Raw genomic sequence first — 18,182 nt, forward strand, 5'->3', positions numbered from 1 at the left:
ACCCTCGCACTCGTAGTGGGAGAGGGCGTCTTCATCTGCCCAGCCATTACCCTGAGCCCCGTCCTCCAGACTCCACGTCCTCTCCCACATTCGGCTCTGCGATTTTCACCTTCAATTGCTCCCTGAATCGTCCCAGGATTACTGCTCATGTTTCGGTGTTCTTTCACGAGGAAGCCTAGGAGGTGGGAGAGTCTAGCTCTCATCAGGAGGGCCCTGGTTCGGTCTCTGCGCCGAATCCGCGTTCTGTGCAGGCTCCGGAGGTTCCAGTGCGCAATGCTATTGACGTGGTGATGGAGCAGGCGGCTCCTGGTCCTTCTGAGAATGAAGCTGCTCGTGCTCGGGACCTGCCTGACTTCGGCTGGTGTAGAATCGTGGAAGAGCCTCCAGATGCTTAGTTCATTCTCTGCTGCCTTTGTTTCAGGTCATGTGGCCCATAATAGAGGGCAAATTTTTGTTACTGCTGATAAGTGGGTTCTTCTCTGCAAGCTATGGTTCAAAATGCAAGTTTTTTTTTGGAATCTCTGTAAGCTTTGTAATGTCAAGAAGGTCATCACTGGTTCCCCTGCGTGGGATTGGATTACAGGGTCTCGTCTAAGTTCTATGTCTTGGGCAGTTTTTCTGTTTCTATCTACCTCTCCTTCTGGGCAGTTGTTTTAGACTTCGGTCAAGATGTAATTCTACCCCTTTATTGTGAATAGAGTAGTTTTATTTAGAATATATATATATATATATATATAAACAAAAACATATACACAATTTAAATAATTCATCTTCAAAAATACTTCTAAAATAAGACCGTAGGTGATATAAATAATTTTTGTAGTGGGGAATTGAACTTGGGGTTGTTCCCAACCATTCTCGTCGGGCCACACTAACAACAAACCCTGAGAGAGAGTTATCTGGAACCTCACTACACAAGCTTGAGGTGACCTCACAATTTGAGCTTCAGATGTGGTCTGTGAGATTCGAGCACAAGAGCCATCTACCTTGAAAGACCAACCATGATAGGAGCATTGAAGCCATTAATTATCATCTAATCTCCCTTCCTACAATCAACAATAATAATTATCATTTAAATTACTCCAAGCCCATAACAACTAATCTTCATGTATAGCATAAATAATAGTAATTTACCGAGATGAGGAAGTCTGTGAGGGCACTTGTCCTTGAAGGCTTTCCAATTTTCCTCAATGTCCTTCGAGAGAACAATCTCACAACCTAAGAGTTGGAAAGGCATGGGAATCTTAGGGTCGAGGTATTCAATTAAAGAAATTGAATACCAATGAGCCATTAGCTGGCTTCTCTAGCGTCATTTTGAAGGTATTACAATTTTCTGGGGTCAAAAGAATTCTGCCCTGTGGGAGGTTTTGCTGGACATGCTGAATTTTTTACTCTAATTGTTTCTTTCCAGTCCAAGAGAAACATAAATAAATTGGTTTGTGTTCTGATTTTAAGTCCCACAACTGATCTCCAATCAAGACTTCTTTCATTTTCTCACACAAACCATGCGAACAAATTACATAATCTACTACACTTGCTCCATTGTAAGTATTGCAAGTGAAATTACCGGACTTTGCCCATCTAGTCAAGCCATTACAAATGACTAAATCAAAGGCCCCACATAGAGTAAGCAATTGTTCACCAAAGATATTGCAGCCCTTGTCCTCTGAAATTCTTTCCCACTGATGATTTTTCTCTTCTGTAAGCCAAATAGGGTCGTCATCATCTTTACAGCGAAGAATGCTAGCTTGCTCACTTGCAGTCCTAGCATTGAAATCACCCATTATAAGGACTTCACCTAACTGCAAATAAGTTGCAATATTCGTTTTTAACGCTGCAAATCGATCTTTGTGGTCAAACCCTCTACCTTTGTAGATTTTTGAAACTTGTGGTGCAAAATAACATGCTGCAATTTTGATGTGGTTTCCATTTTCTGATATTTTCAACCAAATGAATTGCTTATTTGAGTCTTCTTTTTCTAACTGAATGAGAAGACCTTCTTTCTCCCTTACTAAAACCATGATACCCCCGTGCCCTTTGCCATTCCCTGTTGCCTTGTTCCACATTATCATCTTCTAGTATCCTTCAAACAGAGGTGTCTTGCACCCTTCATACTCATGTGTTTCTATGAGGCAAATTATGTCTCTATCTTCCGCAATAGGCCCTAACTCAGGTCCTCGTCTCTATGGGTAACCTTTGCTGTTCCAACAAACTAATCTTAAGGAAACCTGGATATGACTTGATTGCTATTTATTTTGACATGCAAGCTTCACATTTGAGTCTTTGTCCTTGCTTTCCCATACTGACCTTGCTCTCTGATTTCCTGTTGAAGAGTTTGTTGCCTCTTCTTTATTACCATCTTGCTGCTCTGTTTTGGAAGGAGGTACAAATCGCGCTATCACAACTTTGCCTTTATAAATCCATGATCTCTTGCCTTCATCTCTTGCTGCCCTAACCTTTAACATTTCCTCCCTTCTTTCCTCTTGTTGTTTTACAGTTAAATCTTTTTCTAGAAAAAACGAGAACTCCTCAAGAGATGTTTCTTACTTAGAATGATATATTTATCACGCAAGCTAGTCATGATGACTTTTATGGGCCTCGCTTTCTCCCTGTTAAACTTACCCACACTCCATGCTTGACATATTTGTCCTTGCTATAACAACTTGTCTTTTAAGAAATCTCTTGCAAGGTCAAGAGTACATTCATTTTTCCCATAGTCTTTCACCCCTTTAATAATTATGCTTGTTGCCCTATTTTGTCTTTCCTTGCCTTTTCTATTTTACATTTTGTCAACTTAAATGTTTGTTTTTCCTTTCTTGTTAGCAAAATTGCTAATAACTTGAGCTCAAGTTTTGGAAACTTTGGTGGAATCTCTTTTCCTTTTTTCTCTTGCTTTCTCTTCATGGTTGTCTATTCGGGCAATCATTTTCTCTTTATCTTGGGATGATTTCGCATTCACCACCTCTATACTTTCCATTACATATTTCTTTATGTTTTGCACATCCGCCTTCATGCGTTGCCATTCTGTCTTCCCTATCAGGAGAGCTTCCTGTAGCAATGCTACTTGTTCTTTTAAAACTTTATTGCTTTCTGCTAAAACCTTGTTCTCAGTTGTTATTATATGAATTTTATGATCTCTTTCCCGCTCTTTAACTTCTAAAACCTCCAACCTTTGTTTTGCATTTAACAATTCTTTCACATAAAGATCAGATGACTAGGTGAAAGGTGTGGACGTGGGTCTATATAAGCCAGAATCATCAATGACTTTTCCTTTGGACTTCTTTTTGCCACGTGCTTGTAGAGGGAACTTGTTTGAGTGCTTCTTGCAAAGGGCTCAAGTACTTTCCTTTTTAAGACCATTTTTTCCTTGTCTGCCCCAATTTTAGACGGGCTAGTCTTTGTTTTAAAATGCCCCGATATTGTTTGGCATTGGCCCAAACCTACTTCTCGACGTTGGCGGATGAGACACTTTTCACTTGTCCTAAATCATTTGTCTCCACATGTTCTGAAATTTCTTGTCCCTTTGTCATATTTGAATGCATTTGTCGTTCAACCTGTTTCGAGAAATATGTGGGTCTATAAAATGCCAAAATTACTTTGCATTGCTCCTGCTGTTCAGGTTATCGCTGCCCCTTGTTTGCTGTTCAATACTTCTTCTACATAAAAACTCCCTACACTCATACTGCTCACTGCTCTCACTTCTAACCACACCGCTCACTGCTTATTGTTCACTGCTCGCTGCTTTCGCTGCTGACCACACTGCTCACTGCTTTCCACACTGCTCGTCAACAGAAAACTGCAAACCTACAGCGAAAATCCATGTGGAATGAACGGCCTCAAATAAGCGCCTACCGAGCATGGAAATAAAAAACGAGCAGATCGCACAAAAATAAACCTACGCATAGCATGCAGCTTCAAGCATTCATATCCGGTATAACCAGTACATCAAACAACTAACAGCTGTTAAATCACATCGGTCAGATGAATGCCTGCGGTCATTTCGCCTTCCAGAATTAAGACGCTTAGTTGACTCGAACCTTGGTCTTCTCGATGCCGCGGACTCTATTTTGGTGTCGACAATTCCAGTTTGAATTAAATTTGGAAAGATGAATGCCTCCGATCGTTTCGCGTTCAGATGACAAATGATCTCCTCTTTTCCCCTCTTTCATTAGTCTCTTAAAAAAATTAAGACGCTTAGTTGACTCGAACCTTGTTCTTCTCGATGCCGCGGAACTCTATTTTGCTATCGACAATTCCAGTTTGAATTAAAAAAAAAACACTTTTATCATATACAAATTAATAGAAGGCAAAACTAAATGCATAATTATTTTTTTAACCTTCATATTAACAACTTGCTAACCAAGAGGACCGCCCTATCCCAAGCCAAACACTCCACCCCTAACACTCCACACCTAGAAAAAGTAAAAATAAAATCAATTTAAAACACTTCGCGGGCTTTTTTTAGTCTCGGTATTCTCTTCTCTGCTTCTGGTGCAGAAAGTCACTCTCGTTCTCTTTAAATCCCCAAAATCGAATACACATTGCACTCTTAAAAATCCGATCAAGAGAGTTTCAATTCAACCATAATCCAATTCACAGAAAAACAGAGCAATTTTGCATATTACAGATGGACTTCGACGACCAAATAATCCATCACGTCAAATCTTCGGCCTTTTCTGAGGGCTCAACAAAGCTCGAAACTCTGATACTCTCCAACGACGATGAAACCGTTCTAAATTATCTTGATAAGAGGTCCAGGGTTCAAAATGCGGGACAGGCAGTGACGGATTATGTTAGAGCTTTGTTTTTCATACTGGGAAGGCCCGCCAGGGAGGACAGTTCTTCCAGGTCGGCGAAGCTTCTCATGCTCCTGGTAACGAAATACCTCACCCTCTTTCAATCCAAAACACTTCCCAATGACAGAAAATGCATAGACTGTTTTGATTTTTTAGTGCAAGAAATGGATGCTCTTCCAAAGGATTTGCTTCCAACTATAACGGAATCTCTGGCGTTAAATTTAGAGGGCATTATCGGTCCGGAGGATGGTTATGAGCTTCAGCTTTTACCTAGGGTTTTGAGGTTTATTATGTCTACAGCGGAGGTTAGAGTTCCAGGACAGGACGGGGAGGAGACGGTGAGCAGCGGGGCCGAGTACGCAGAGTTTGTTCTAAAACGTATGTTGCACGCAAAATGGTCGAAGGTCACGTTAACTAGAATGGTCAGTATAATGCGTGAAATGCAGCTAGAGAAGACCCAGATTGAGGAGTTTCTGAATAAAGTTTTTAGCCGTATGAAGGGAGCAGACCCTCAGGATCTTCCATCGCTTGTTTACCAGCTTCTGCTTTTTGCCTCCAAGGGTTTTCACAAGAAGGTCGTTGTGGAAGGGATTGTTAAATTATTTGAAGTTCTGTCTAGAGTTTCAGATAAAAACGGGGTTGGACAGAGGTCTGGCACTAAGAACTGTGCAGAGATAATGCGGCAGGTGGAAGGTACGGTTTTGCTGCACATGAATTTTGCAATAAAACAGGATCCTTCTCTAGGTCAGGAACTGTTGAGTGTGATTCGTAACTATCATGGATCGATGACATCGTTCACGGTGGCTTTGTTGCTGTCGATTGCGCGAATTCAGAGGTTTGAGGAGGGTTCCATGGGTCTTTTGAGAACACTGGTGATGAGGTCTCATCAAGATTACAAACAAGCAAGGTAAGTCTCATTCCAAACACCCTGTTTGTGCAAATTAAGTTTCATTTCATGCTGCTTATACAATTAAGGCAACCCTTGCGAGATAAAGCTGATCTGACATGGTCCTGCTTGGCACTGGTTCCAATTCACAATGGATTTTATCAAGCAATTCTGTTTCTGTTAGGCACTTCCTTAAAACTCCAAGAAATTACAATTGACTTGAATGTGTCAAGCGTCACAGACTCACAAGTAGCCCATTTTCATTAACGAGACAGTCCTCGAAGAGAAACATTAGTCACTGACTCACACACACTTTTGTTTAGCTAAGCTGCTGCGAAAGACGGGTACTTTTCTGTCAAAATCAGTCATTACACGCCCCTGGTCTCAACTGTCTCAACTGCTTATCCATGCCTTAAGGGAAATTGAACCATGGTGGATGGCCCAGCACGTCACTTTCTTCATTGTTGAATCATGGCCCATTGGGGGACAGTTATGCTATGATAATGCCAACTTTCGTCATTGCTGAATCGTGGCCCATTGGCAAAAAATTATGTTATGATATTGACAAGAATAAATTCTGCTTTTCTGATATAATTGGTGGTGCAGTTCAATGATATTATTTCAAGTTTGCGGAGCTAATTTATGCTATCCCTTTTTTGTTATCTGATTATAAAAGTATTGAAATTTGAGGTCAGCGGATATTTACAATAATCCATAAATTTAAATGGTCACCTTTACAGCGGAACAGTGGCCATAGTAACCACAATTATTGAAACAAAAACCCAAAATTGTGTATTAGTCCAGCATAGACTGTTTTCTAGTCTTACAAAGATTAATAGGAAAACTAATAAGAGAGGAAATGGAGACTTATCATTTTCTCCTTGGACCACTTTATTCTTATCTGGCTTCACTATCATCTGAGTACCCAGAGGTAATATAATGCGAGGATCACTACCAACTAGTAAGGAAGCTGCTTGAGGGTAGTTTCACACCTCATCATTCTTCTATAGTTGACCCAATACGAGCATCCCTTGGACTCCTTGAAGAGTTCAATTTTCATCTGAATCTGAACATGGTTTGCCCTTCATTATCAAGCAAATCTTATAGTCCTCCCTTCCCACCTCAGTTGTCACTAAGACTGCTTATTTCTCCTTGTGCAAATCCTTGATCTTGCCCATGGCTTTCCGAGTTCCCAGATATATAATCTGTTTGAGAAATTCTTGATATAAGCTACTTCAGAGATATAAGCATGTGCATAGCAAACCAAATTAACCCATATCTATCTATATACCTATCTACTTTTGGTACTGCACCCCCATGTCTTCCCATCCTAGGGATGGTCTTCCTATTCCAGGGATATGTCCCATGTCATGGGTGTAACTGATGTTCTTGGAGGAATTTGAAGAAGGTATTTTAGAGTTTTGGATTTTTCTTGAAATCTTGACACCTTTAGTGACCTTATTCTTGCCCTTATGCACATGAAACAAGCTCTGATCCCATGTTGAGAAATCTAGGGCATCAAAGGATTAATTTCTTTAGGTAGATTTCTCTTAGTCTTTGACATTTTCTTGTGATTAGGTTTCTTATTAGTTCTTTCATGTTTTATTCATCAAGGCAAATGCCAAACAAAGAATATCACGAACACAAGATGTAGGCACAAAGCTAGGGAAAAACCCCTATGAAGGGGAAAACCTGGTCAACTCTTTCCGTAGTAGATTAAATCAGATTGAGACAAACTTGACCCTTTGACCACAAACTTATTCCATCCACCAAATCAGCCCAACCAAACATCCTATCATCTTCTGCAACTTTGTAATTTTTCTTCTTTTCATCTTCAGTCCTTGCAACTGTCATATTCTGTTCCTCCAACAATTCGATTTCTCCAATTAATGTTTTTGGATCCTGTAATAGGCTTCATAAAGACTTGTGTGACAAAGAATCATGATGATGGCTTGACAGATTTCCTATTCCTTTTAGCTTGGATTATCTCTCCTTATGATCCTCGTATTACCTTCTATTTTTGACCGAACTACAGAATGTACTTCAGATTGGTCTCACTTCAAATGGGTCGAGTTTGTTATCACTTTGTAATTTCCCAAGGTTGTGAGAGAAATTCAAAGGTAACCACAAAACCGCTTGCAAAGCTGGGATCTAACCCTTCCAACTTTAGAGAGGGATCTCTCTATTGGATTTAGATTTGTTGTTTTGAGATATTAGGCTAGTTATTGAGTTATTGAGTTTGGTTTTTTCAAAGATTTGGTTGAAACTGCAAGGACAGTCCATTGGGCAATGGAGTCATAAGTCTTAGGGTGATCAAATACAAGAATGACAGAACAAATGTAACAGGGCAAGGTAGGCAAGCTTTTGGATCTTTCGAGCATTTGTGGGGTGAATGGGATGAAAAGATTTAGATTCAATTAAATATAGAGCATGCTAGGATGAATTCTATACTTAATATCAGAGTGAAAACATGAATATTGTTTATAAGCTAGAGAAGAGTGTATTCAAACAAATTCAACCCTTAATCTTCTTTAAACAATAGAGACAAAAAAACATATGGAAAACTGGGAAAATAACAATTTTACATGAGAGGAAACTTCACCAATTGCCTGACACAGGAATCTTGGAACAAACTTTTTGTATTAATGGAATTGATCACTTCATTACATGCACAACTTTACATCAAGGATCTGCTTTCTTCATATGAGTTCCAACCCTTTGTACTTCGATATATGAAGTATTTATACAATTTCATCAAAATATCTTGATTTTGAATATCAAGATGTTTCTACAAAATATCCTAAAAAAACTGTTTACAAAAATAGTACAAGAATATAGGAAAATTAAACTGTTGAAGCTCTTTGGCACTGATTTTGAGGATTCTGGTGATGACTTGGATTGAAAAGGCTGATGCTTTGTTGCTAAAGATGAATACCTGTTTACTCAAGAAGTTGACATAATTTATCCCATCTGTCTTCATCTGGGGTGGAGAACTTGATTAAATTTCTATAGGTTTCATCCACCTTGGTATATTTCTGGAAAGTGGGCTTGACTATAAACAAATGTTTTATTTCATGTTTGATAAGTAAGTCGAACTTCAAACCTTCCATGAAAGCTTTCCCTGTAATGGTTCCCTTTATGGTGGAAAATTTGGATTTATCTCTTGCTATGGAATATAACTTTTGTTGATAATCCTCTAGCTGAACTAATTTATCTCTCATTCCCTTTAAACCTGGAAGCCCCTTTTGATGCAGTATATTGAACTTTCTGTGGAATTTTTGAATGCTAGCCTCCAAGTTATGACATTTATTCTCTAACTGTAGCATTAAATTCCTTTTTGTAAGAACTCTTCTTACCTCAAGAATTGTCTCAGTTCTGTCTGCAATCTCATATTCTTCCAGTTCTTCTTTTGTCTTTGAATTCAAAATTCTTATTAAGGCAGTAGCTTCACCTGGTTTTTGACCCAAACTTTCCTTTATATCTTCTATGACCTCTTTTGATTTCTGCACCAATTCCTCTTGTTCGAAAATAATTTCAATGGAAGGCCAAATTTCAATCATAACTTCATTAATCTCTACCCAGATGTTTTCCTTTGCTTGTGCAATTGTCTGTGCCATGGCAGATTCATTCTCTAAAAGTTCAATTCTCTGAGTTAATCTATGAGTTTTTTGAAGCTTTGACAAATACACATTATCAATTTTTAATTTTTGCTCTTGGAGATTATTAAGTTGAGCTTTCAACTTTTCAATCTCTTGCCCTCTGATAGACAAGTCTTCCATAGCTCTGATTAATTCTCCTGATGTATCTGTAGACTGTGTCTCTGCTGTAGTAGCTGTTGAAGTAGAAGCCCCTATTGTTGATGTACCTGTAATTGGAACTACTGTGAGAGGAATGATTGCTAATTTAGTTGATTGTTCTTTCTCCTTTAGCAGTTTTTCTATTTCAGTCTCCATTTCTTTAATCTGTCCATTCTGTTCAATGATAATTTTGAACATATCTTCTTTTTCCTTTTCTAGTTGACCAACTTCCTTTGTTTGTGGATCTTCAGTAGATGGAAGTTTGAGCTGCTTCTTTAGGGTTGCAATGTCAACATTTTTTCTCTTAATGATCTCCTCAACAAATTTTACATTACTAGGATCATATCCCAGTTTAATCACTAAATCCTCTAAAGACTTTATCTTAGTGTCTTTAGCTAAAGAAGATATTTTTTCTAATTTTAATTGAGACTAAATATTGTTGACTGAAGCCTGAAGTCTGGATGTTGCCATTGCTGAGTTTGTCAGGGTAGAATACAACATTTCACTTGTTTGCTTGTGCAAATCCATCTGATCAATAGGATGGATTTGGTCAATGTTAAAAGAAAAGATAGACTTTTTGTAGTCCTCTGCAGTTTTAGGAAAAGGAACTTCAGCTTCAAGGAAAGCTATCTGCATTCTTCCTTTCTCAGTATCAAAAGCAGAGAGAAGTCTGTGTTGTGATGAAGCTGTTTGCTTCCAGAACTGAGAATAGGTTGTTGCTTTCAAAATTTCATTCTTCTTTTTGATTTCCTTATACCTTGCAAATATATTTGGTTCAGCTTGATCATGGACCAATTCTCCTGATTGAGATGTTTCCAGTGGTTCTTGAGAAGCTGAAGATGATGGTGACCCTATGAAAATGTCTTCATTTCGAGGGAAAGTAGAAGTATAAGGACCTGTCAAGACTATTGTAGACTGTACATTTTCTTCCTGCAAAGACTCTTCTGCTGGATTGGTTTTCTGCCTCTTTTTGTATATTTGGAATTCTTTCCCCTGAATTTCTGAAACTGAAGGGGAAACATCCTCCCTTGGTCTTTTATCCTGCTTTTCCTATGGCACTGGAGTCTGTGATGTCGTAGTAGAAAGTACCTGTTCTTCTGCCTCCTGTAATGTATTTTCTTTCCATTGATCTTGATTCATATATTGCTCAATTTCAGGTCTGGGAGTATGAGTGTAAGGAGTAGTTTTTTGCTCTACTCTCAACTTTGAGATTATTCCTAAAGGATCATATGACCAAGTGAAATTGAGTTTAAATTTCATTTGTTTGAGGAGAAGATCTGCTTCTTTTGCTGCTGTCCTGGCATTACAAATGAAAGGCCCAACCTGTGTTTTGATTTTGAACTGAGATTTCTTTTTCGCTGTCACAAAGTGCAGCTCATCCATATTTATCATTTGCCTAATATACTCTAATGCAAAAATTCTTATAGGAACAAATTTAGGCAATCTATATGGAGGCAATTCACATCCATACACTCTAATCTCAGTGTAATTTTGATACAGGTACTAGTCACCTGTCTTTGTTTGTTCACTGAGATGTAGAATTCTCTTAATCTCAGGTCCAATTCTAGGTTCAACATCACTGTTAAGTAGGCAAGAAACTTTGTACAAAAACTGGTCCACATAATCACTGAATGTGAATTCATTTGTATGCTTCCTTACCAAGGAAGTCCAATGAATCACCAACTGTGCATTTCCCTGTTCATCTAGTTTTTGTAGTGGAAATTGAAATCTATTTGCTTGATGGAATAAGAACAAGTAAACTAAAATTGAAGCATGCTTGAAGACTCCTTCTGTAGAAAACTTGAGGAATTGTTCATGGATGACCTCTGCTAAGAATTCACTGTAATGAAAAATGACTAAAGGCTTTTCTCCTGTTGAGAATACTGATAGAAAACCTATAATGGCTTCATCAACCCATTGATCGGTTTGATAGACCAATAAACAAGAAACTATATAAATGACTTGTTTTGTCATTTCAGGAAACATTGAGGATGGATAAGGAGGGTTTGTTTTTGGCAATTGGATATTCTCAAGTAGAAATGTCTCGAAAACTTTGGCTCTGTGGGGAAAAGTGAGGTTTTTGTAGAGTTCCATGAGGGAATCTACTGAAAAGGGTTTCATAGAGGCTGAATTTTGGATTTGAAGCATCTGACATATGGAGTCAGGGGTAATTGTGAACAGGATGTCATTGTTCTGGGCTATAATTTCTCTTTGACTGGGTATGTACCTGAAATGACACCATGAGACAAATTCTAGAAAATGATGGGTTTGCAGAAAAACGAATTGAGGTAGGAAGGAGTCCCACAAACTCAATTTGTCACTGAGATCAACATATTTTTGTTTTAACCAATTGTGGAGTTCGTAGAGATCGAACTCACAATTGGTTTCAGAGATTTTATACTGTTGATCCACTAAGGGTTGGTGGTCTAGGTCAATTACAGGGGGAAGCATAGGGTTTTCCATTGTGGCTTTCGATTTACCTTTTGAAGACATGTTGAAAAGAAATGAAATGGAAAACTATAATTACCCGAGAGTTGGTTAGATGAAAACTCTTTGGCTTGATAACTAGTTGCAGTAGCAGGTTCAGTCGTTCAATGTCGTGGAACAATAGAGGAAAGGACAACTGAACAAGGTTTTGCTTTATTTTATGAGCGAGATCATTTACCGTTGAGAGTTATCCGTTTAACAGAGCGGGTTAATTAATTTGGCAACGATTATATCTCGAATGGTTGCTTAACAGTTAAATGATAGGTAAAGGGATGTGACAACAGCGAGAGTGAAGTTGGAAGGGATGTGACACTTGGTGGGTGCAGATTGGAGTGGAGGGAGTGGGGTTGATAGTTGTTATTAGGCGGGAAGGAGGAAGGCAAATTTCGGGGGGGGGGGGTGAGTTGTAAGCGGTTTAGGCGGAGGGGGGTCCAAAATTGATGAGGGGGTGACATGTTGCTAAAGCGGGATTGATAGAATCCGCTTTTCGAACCCCCCCTTCAATTAAATGTCAGAGGGGCAAAGGGGGTCCGAAATCATAGGGATCCGTTGATCTAGGCGGGATAGATCGCGATGGTTGATTATAGTGTGGTGGTTATTACATACGACAAAACAATCGTGTCAAAATAACTTTATTAACAACTAAGCTAATCACGATTAAACTTTGCGATTTAACTAATTAAACTCAATTTATTTAACATCTATGAAGCATTTGATCTAGCATCGCATATTTCAATTTTTCTAAGGGTTTTTCATCATTTTTTAATTTTTTTGAATATATATCTATTTTTCTTTTAAATACCCTTTTTCATTTTGTTTATTTATTTTTCTTTTTGGAAATAATTTGTAGAATGAACCATTATTTACAACATCTCATGACAAGAAAATCAACAGATAATCATTAGTTGATCCTATAAACTATAGGACCCTAACAGAGTTCATTCCTATTTACAGTTGTTGGAATGTCCTTTAATAGGCCGGCATGAACAATTTGTAAAAGCTGACTTGACAATTGTTTAGAGGCGAACTTGTTCACCTTTTGTCAATTGTTTGGAGGCCAACTTGAAGGATAGGTGGCTGTCATTGTATGAGAAGGAGCTGACTTGGTGGAGGAGATCCTTTGACACAAAACAATTTTCTTTCTTTTGACTTTGACTCAATAAAAAGAATCCTAAAGCACACAATGGGTGCTATGACCTATGAACCATTGACCCAAGCATGAAACCCATGCTTTAATAAGTCAATCATTTCTTAATAAAAAAATATTTTTCTTTTTCTTTAGACAAATACATTACATCATGCTCAAATTAAATTATGAAGACCAACGCTAGTTGCATTCTTCAGCACTGTGTACCTTTGTGGCTGCTTGCTCTACCTAACATGGTGCTAGGAGCTTCAACATGCTCTTGGGCCTCCGAATCAATTTGTTAGCCCACTTGACTTTCTTCCTCCCTGTGCCAAAAGTCTCTAAGTAGCTGCCTGCTCTACTCTTGGTCTCTCCTCATCATGCTGCTGTGCGACCCTCTTGCTACTTGGCTGAGATTGAAATTGTGATCTTGGTTGAGGCTCCTCCTTGGGAGCGAGTAACTCCACCTCAGATACTCCAACCCGATCTCGCTCTAAGGGCTCCCTTAGGGCTCTGTCCTCCTCAAACCTCACATCCCGCTTAGAAGTATCTTCTTGAGTGATGATTCACACCGTGTATGCTTGAGATGTCTCATTGTAACCCATGAAAATACCGTTCCCAACCATGGGTTTCAGCTTCTTCTTGTTATTTTTGGACAAATGGCAGTGAACTTTTGTGCCAAAAATGCGGAAGTGTGAGACATCAGGCTTCTTGCTTGTGAAAGCTTCCTCTGGTGTAACTTGTCCAAGCACCCTGTGTGGACTCCTGTTCTATCGAAATACTGCAGTATTGCATGCCTTTGCCCATAAGAACATATGCAGTCCTTGATCATGCAACATGGCCTTGGCCACTCCAACAATGCTGTGATTCTTCCTCTTAGCCACCCCATTCTGCTGAGGATTATGGGATGTTTTCAACTCTCTCCTAATGCCCTCCTTGGCACATGAGTCCTTAAAGGCATTGGAGACATGTTCCCCACCATTGTCACTCCTCACTACCTTGATCTTCTTCTCGGTCTGATTTTCTACCAAAGCCTTAAACTCCATGAACTTGGTTAAGACCTCATCTTTCTTCTTCATAAAAAATATCCAAGTTTTCTGAGAATATTCATCAATGAAAGTGACATAAAACCTCTGTCTCAGAAGAGATGGAAAAGAGAAGTGCCCACATACGTCTGAATGAACCAACTCCAAAATCCCTTTGGCTTTGCTGTCTCGGCCCTGAAAAGAAGTCTTGACATACTTGCCATGTGTGCACCCTTTGCACACATCATGTTGATCAAAGCTGCACGCTAGAAATCTTATGGTTATTTGCTGAAGAATCTTTAGCGCCCCATGATGCAAGTGTCCCTTGCCCCTGCGCCAAAGTTCTCCTACATCTCTACTCTGCCCCCTTGCTACCTCGCTGTTCAAGGCTGCACATGTCTCTACTTGCAACTTGTAGAGATTCTTCATCCTGATACCTATCTTCTTGACTGATTTAGAAGCAAGCCTTACTTCTGTTGAATATGACATCATAACCCTTGTCCTCTAGGGTTGCCACAAAAACAAGGTTCTTCTTCAGGCCTGGAACATAGAGAACATCTTTGAGATGCAGAGCGCTGTTAGACTCCCTCTCAAATTTGAGAGTACCAACTCCCTTAGTTGCGTACTTGCCATTATCTCCTAGCTCAATATAAACTTGCACGTCCTTCTCCTCTAGTTGACTGAAATACTCCTTGTTCCCGGTCATGTGGAAAGATGCACCAGAATCAATATACCACGTGCTATTGCCTACTGAACTTGCCATGCAAGCTATTAATGAGAAGTCTTTCTCGAACTGAGAAGCAAACCTATCTACCTCAGTTGATGCAACAACATGATCCTTACTGGATCCCTTCTTCTGAATAGGACACTTAGTAGCATAGTGCCCAAACTCGTGGCAATGGAAGCACTTGATCTTGCTCAGATCCTTCTTCTTCTCGCCCTTATGATTGAAGTCGGCCTTCCCTTTGCCTTTTTTGCCCTTGGCCTTGCTGCCTTTGCTTGCAAGGGAAAAATTCTCCTTGTCCTCTGTCTTTGTCGATCTACCATCTCTGGTTCCTCTGTGGATTTCTTCTTGAACGCAACCACCCCATAGCCATTCCCCAACTAGGAAAATTTTCTTAGTATACTGGGCCAACTGTTCAGGATCTTGAGATGGCGCTATAGCCTGCTTGATAAACTCTCCCACCCCATTATCTTCCGACACTATTGTGATCCTCTCCTTCCATGAGTAGAAGTTAGAGGCTCCCTCTAAATTGTGGTCCACCCTTAGTCCTTAGAAGGCCATCCTCCTTGTCCAAAGAATTGCTCTTCAAAACTCACAAACTGATCTCTCTGTGCTGGGCTTTATGAAAAACTCTGCTCTGATAGCATGTTAATTTTCCATGAAATTCTAAAATTGCTTAGATGTATAATATGAAACTAAAATTTCTTTCACCAAGACACAAAATTTCTTAACAATAGATAAGTAGCAGAATAAAACTCAGAGATAAAAACACAGTCACACAATTTAACACAATTATTTTTCTTGGGAAACCTAATTGGGAAAACCCTCTTCTTCGTTGTAGTATTTTATTGATAGATTGAGCAATTTGATTTCTTACAAGGTAAATAGTCACCCTAAGAACACACTTGTCCTCACACTGTACTAGCTGGACACACCCTGCAAACACTTGAACTTTGCTCCTACTTCTTTTTGTTGAGACAACCCCTATTTCCTTGTGCATAGGTCTCCCTATTTCCTAGGACAGAGGCTCCTATTTCCTAGTGTAGAAATTGCCCTATTTCATAGTGTAATTCAAATGAACAAGTTAACAAAGACAACGGGTTGCAAAAGACCAAAACACAAGTTCATTTGCTCATTCCACATTCAAAAGAAAGAGCTGCGCTTTTCCAAGGAAAGCCAAATCATCATTTCAGGTTCCAGACTATCATTGGCAAGTAAGTGGGTCATCTTATACCTTGTTTCACTTCAGTTCATGCTTGGAAGGATCAATTCCCTCTTCTAGGGTTTTGGTTGCATTTGCTTCGTTTCATAATCTCATTGATAAATTGCTGAGAAAATCCTTAATTTTATAGCTCACTCACCTTCCCCCACCTGTTATGCACCTTCCTAAACACTTCCCCTCATTCCTATCCCTCAATTTCATCATTTTCCCACAAACCCTAGCCTAGACTACACTTTCCTAGGCTAGGCTTGTGTTTTGCCCTTTTGGACCCCTTCCCCTCACTCATTCCCTAAAATTTCACCTCCCTACACTCCCTAACATCTATCCCTACCCCCCATAATTTTCCCAAGAATTTAGAACCCCCCTAACCCCTTCATCTTCCTTCATTTCCAAAACTACCCAAATCCCATGTTTTTCCTTACACCAAACCCTAATTTCTCCTCCCACTGAGCTAGGGTTTGCTATGGAATCCGAGACAATTGAGAAGAAGAGGCACAAGGGAGTTCATATCAGCAGGTATGAGCCCAATTCTGCACATGAGATCATGTCTTCACCATTTCTCAAGAGATCATTCCAAGAGACAAATCATTTGCCACACATAGGGACAATCTTATTTCAAAATTGGTTTTTGAAGTAAAGTAAATGAATTTGACAAAAGTGAAAGAGGTTTTAGTCAATCATAGACCAATGAATAAAAACCTCCTTCAGTTTATACATAGGTATTATGATTTGGGAGAAATGCCAAAAATATAGTTGCTACAGGAGAATCAACAATTGAAGGTAAAGCAACTGCTTTTGGAAAAGTATGAGGTTGATGTTGTTAAAGAGGATATAAAGGAAAAGCAGTGCTGGATGCAGAGGATTCAAATGAACATCAGGAGCAGGTGACAAGGAAAAGGCCAAAGACCAGAGGCCTCAAAAGAGCACTTCAACAACAAAGAGAGCAGATGGTTTCAGTTGACCTAATTGCAACACAAATAAATGAGAATAGAGAATTTGGTGAATTGTCATTTGGAGAAGCTTCTTAAGAGAGCTAACAAAGACAACGGGTTGCAAAGACACATGGACATGCATTATTACACAAGGAATTAGGTTGCTAGGGTTAAGGTCAAACAGTTGAAAGAGAAACTCAATGAAACCCTAATCAAGCAAAAAGGGAAGGTAAAGTTGGCTTTGCTTGCTGATGCCTCCTTCATAGCATAGTATGGTACCTGAGGACTTCACAAACCAATTTTGAGAAGTTTTGGAGAAATTTTGGCTTTTTATGAATTTTTGCACATTTTAACACAGTCATGGAGACAAAAACATGCTGCACTTTGGTTAGGGAGCTCCAAATCACTTTTTTTCTTACATATTTGGATTTGGCATGGTTTATACATCACATTTGGCCTGAGGGGAATATACTTTTAGCAGGTTCTGACAAGTGAAAATTCCCAAAAATCACCTAAAACCACCTTTCTGCCCTTGTTGAAGACCACGCTGTGTTTCTGAGAGTACCTGTGGGAGAATGCAGTTTTGAGGACCTAGCAGTAACCTTTTTAAGCTCCTAAAGAGTCCATCATGTAGCAGACATCCACAACTTTCCCATGAGCCATCAAGATTAGAATTTGGACTTCAAGAAGGCCTTCAAAAACCAGTGCTCCCAAATTCACCGCGTTTTCTCCAGGCTTGCTACGTTTTTGCCTATGACAACTTTTCTCCAGTTTTGTCAGTTGGATTCGACTTTTAATGGTGTAATTGATTAACCTTGATGTAAATATGATGTAATGATGAGTAAATAGTCTTGTTAAGGTTGTTTTTTTGCAAAGTCAGGCTTCATTAATGAGAATGGTTTGAGTCAAAGTTAATTGGAGGAGTTGTTTTAACCTCCCTAGACATTAGGGTTTAGTTGGGACACCTCATGTAGCAGTTCCTAGACTCATGGAGTCGATCCCTGAGAGCAGGGAGATGTTGTTTTGATTTATATGTATCTATCTTTCAGTGATAGAACAGGTTGGACATCAGAGAAGAGAAACACTTGTAGCTTGTACTTGGACATTTTATTGAAGAAATCAAAGGAGCAGTTTGCAACTATTATCTAGGAATTCATGTGCAGTGAGTTTGTGATGATGTATTTTCT

General features: G+C 39.2%; 1 protein-coding gene across 1 annotated transcript in view; it reads left to right on the forward strand.

The window, feature by feature from the left end:
* The first annotated feature begins 4,437 nt into the window (after positions 1-4,437).
* Positions 4,438-18,182, forward strand: part of LOC149175490 (fanconi anemia group I-like protein) — a 56,986-nt gene continuing 43,241 nt past the window's right edge. The window contains exon 1 of the mRNA XM_089419692.1: positions 4,438-5,703. Coding sequence (XP_089275818.1) covers positions 4,628-5,703 — 1,076 coding nt within the window. The 5' untranslated portion in view covers positions 4,438-4,627. The remainder of the gene's footprint in view (positions 5,704-18,182) is intronic.

Source organism: Pinus tabuliformis, chromosome 4_1 (assembly GCF_031772625.1).
Source record: "Pinus tabuliformis cultivar Carrire ecotype Pingquan chromosome 4_1, CPIR1, whole genome shotgun sequence".
In the NCBI taxonomy this organism is placed as follows: domain Eukaryota; kingdom Viridiplantae; phylum Streptophyta; class Pinopsida; order Pinales; family Pinaceae; genus Pinus; species Pinus tabuliformis.